The sequence below is a fragment of the Chlorocebus sabaeus genome, chromosome 26, assembly GCF_047675955.1.
Source record: "Chlorocebus sabaeus isolate Y175 chromosome 26, mChlSab1.0.hap1, whole genome shotgun sequence".
Taxonomy (NCBI): domain Eukaryota; kingdom Metazoa; phylum Chordata; class Mammalia; order Primates; family Cercopithecidae; genus Chlorocebus; species Chlorocebus sabaeus.
This window is the reverse complement of record NC_132929.1, coordinates 51,538,750-51,540,477: the sequence shown is the minus strand read 5'-3', so window position 1 is coordinate 51,540,477 and position 1,728 is coordinate 51,538,750. Positions and strand designations below refer to the sequence as shown.

The 1,728-nt window shown below is 55.0% G+C and overlaps 1 protein-coding gene across 1 annotated transcript; it reads left to right on the top strand.

Annotated features, from left to right (window-relative positions):
• Positions 1-251: 251 nt before the first annotated feature.
• On the top strand, positions 252-1,429 carry IMP3 (IMP U3 small nucleolar ribonucleoprotein 3). Its single transcript, XM_008015820.3, has one exon. The coding sequence runs from the start codon at positions 352-354 to the stop codon at positions 904-906; it is 555 nt and encodes a 184-aa protein (XP_008014011.1). The 5' UTR covers positions 252-351; the 3' UTR covers positions 907-1,429.
• Positions 1,430-1,728: the final 299 nt, after the last annotated feature.

The window sequence follows — 1,728 nt, the reverse complement described above, 5'->3', positions numbered from 1 at the left end:
TCTTGCGGGGGAGACTCTGAAAGTCCCCAAAGGACAGAAGTCTAGGAGGAAATGATTGCCGCACAAAGGGATACAGTCTTGGCTACTAAAAACCGCGCGTAGCCGCCTAGGGACCCGCCCCCCCACGCAGTGCTTCTACCCCCTCCCTATGCAAACGCGAAGAAACGCGAGATCCCAGTGCAGGGGCGTGGTCCCACCCTGGCCAATGGAAAATGAGGGCGTGACTTTAAGCCTTTCTTTCATTGGCCCAGGGTCCCAGACCGTCCAGGTCTTGGTGCGCCGCGGCGGAAATCGCGTGGGTACCGAAACGCACTATCAGCTTCGGGTCCCGCTGCTGCGGCTGCCGCCATCATGGTGCGGAAGCTTAAGTTCCACGAGCAGAAGCTGCTGAAGCAGGTGGACTTCCTGAACTGGGAGGTCACCGACCACAACCTGCACGAGCTGCGCGTGCTGCGGCGTTACCGGCTGCAGCGGCGTGAGGACTACACGCGCTACAACCAGCTGAGCCGTGCGGTCCGTGAACTGGCGCGGCGCCTGCGCGACCTGCCCGAACGCGACCAGTTCCGCGTGCGCGCTTCGGCCGCGCTGCTGGACAAGCTGTATGCTCTCGGCCTGGTGCCCACGCGCGGTTCGCTAGAACTCTGCGACTTCGTCACGGCCTCGTCCTTCTGCCGCCGCCGCCTTCCCACCGTACTCCTCAAGCTGCGCATGGCTCAGCACCTTCAGGCTGCCGTAGCCTTTGTGGAGCAAGGGCACGTACGCGTGGGCCCTGATGTGGTTACCGACCCCGCCTTCCTTGTCACGCGCAGCATGGAGGACTTTGTCACTTGGGTGGACTCGTCCAAGATCAAGCGGCACGTGCTGGAGTACAATGAGGAGCGCGATGACTTCGATCTGGAAGCCTAGCGGATCTCCCACTTTCCATGGCTGTCTTTTACAGATGGGAAAACTGAGGCCTGATTCTGGAGATTCTATGAGGGTGCTTTCCCCAAGGGTGTCAGATGGTCGTAGGTTCTTAAGAACTTGATTCATCAGTGGCAGGCCTTGCATAGAGCCACGGGAGGTGCGTCCTTGTTTTCCAGGAAATGTTCTTAGAACTTGGACTACTGATTATTAATTGACTCTGCCTTGGGAAGCAGTGGGAAGTAAGTTGGTGCTGCACTGGGGTATTGTTGGCTTCTTGTGTTGGAAACTTTGTAATCTAAAAGGAAAAACCGCAAATCCTTACGCCCTGTTTCCCTTTATCTAGTCTTGTAGTTGGACTGGTTCAATTCGTTTAACTCCAATTCTTGCTTCTGGCCGTGGTTAAGCTATGTACAGATGATGGAGAGTTTGGCCTTAAGTTTTTATAAACTGAGCGAGACTAGTGTTCAGGATCTCCTCCCTTGTTTAAATGCCAATAAATGCCCCAACTGCTTTGTAAGTGCAATTTTTTAATCTGTCTGGTTTTCCTTTATTTTCTCTAGAGATGGAGTCTTGCTCTGTCACCCAGGCTGGAGTGCAGTTGAGCGATCTCGGCTCACTGCAACTTTCGCCTTCTGGGTTCAAGCAATTTTCCTGCCTCAGCCTCCCGAGTAGCTAGGATTATAGGCACTCGCCATCGCGCCCGGCTAATTTTTGTATTTTTAGTACAGTCAGGGTTTCACCATGTTGGCCAGGCTGGTCTGGAACTCCTGACCTCGTGATTCGCCCGCCTCGGCCTCCCAAAGTGCTGGGATTACAGGCGTG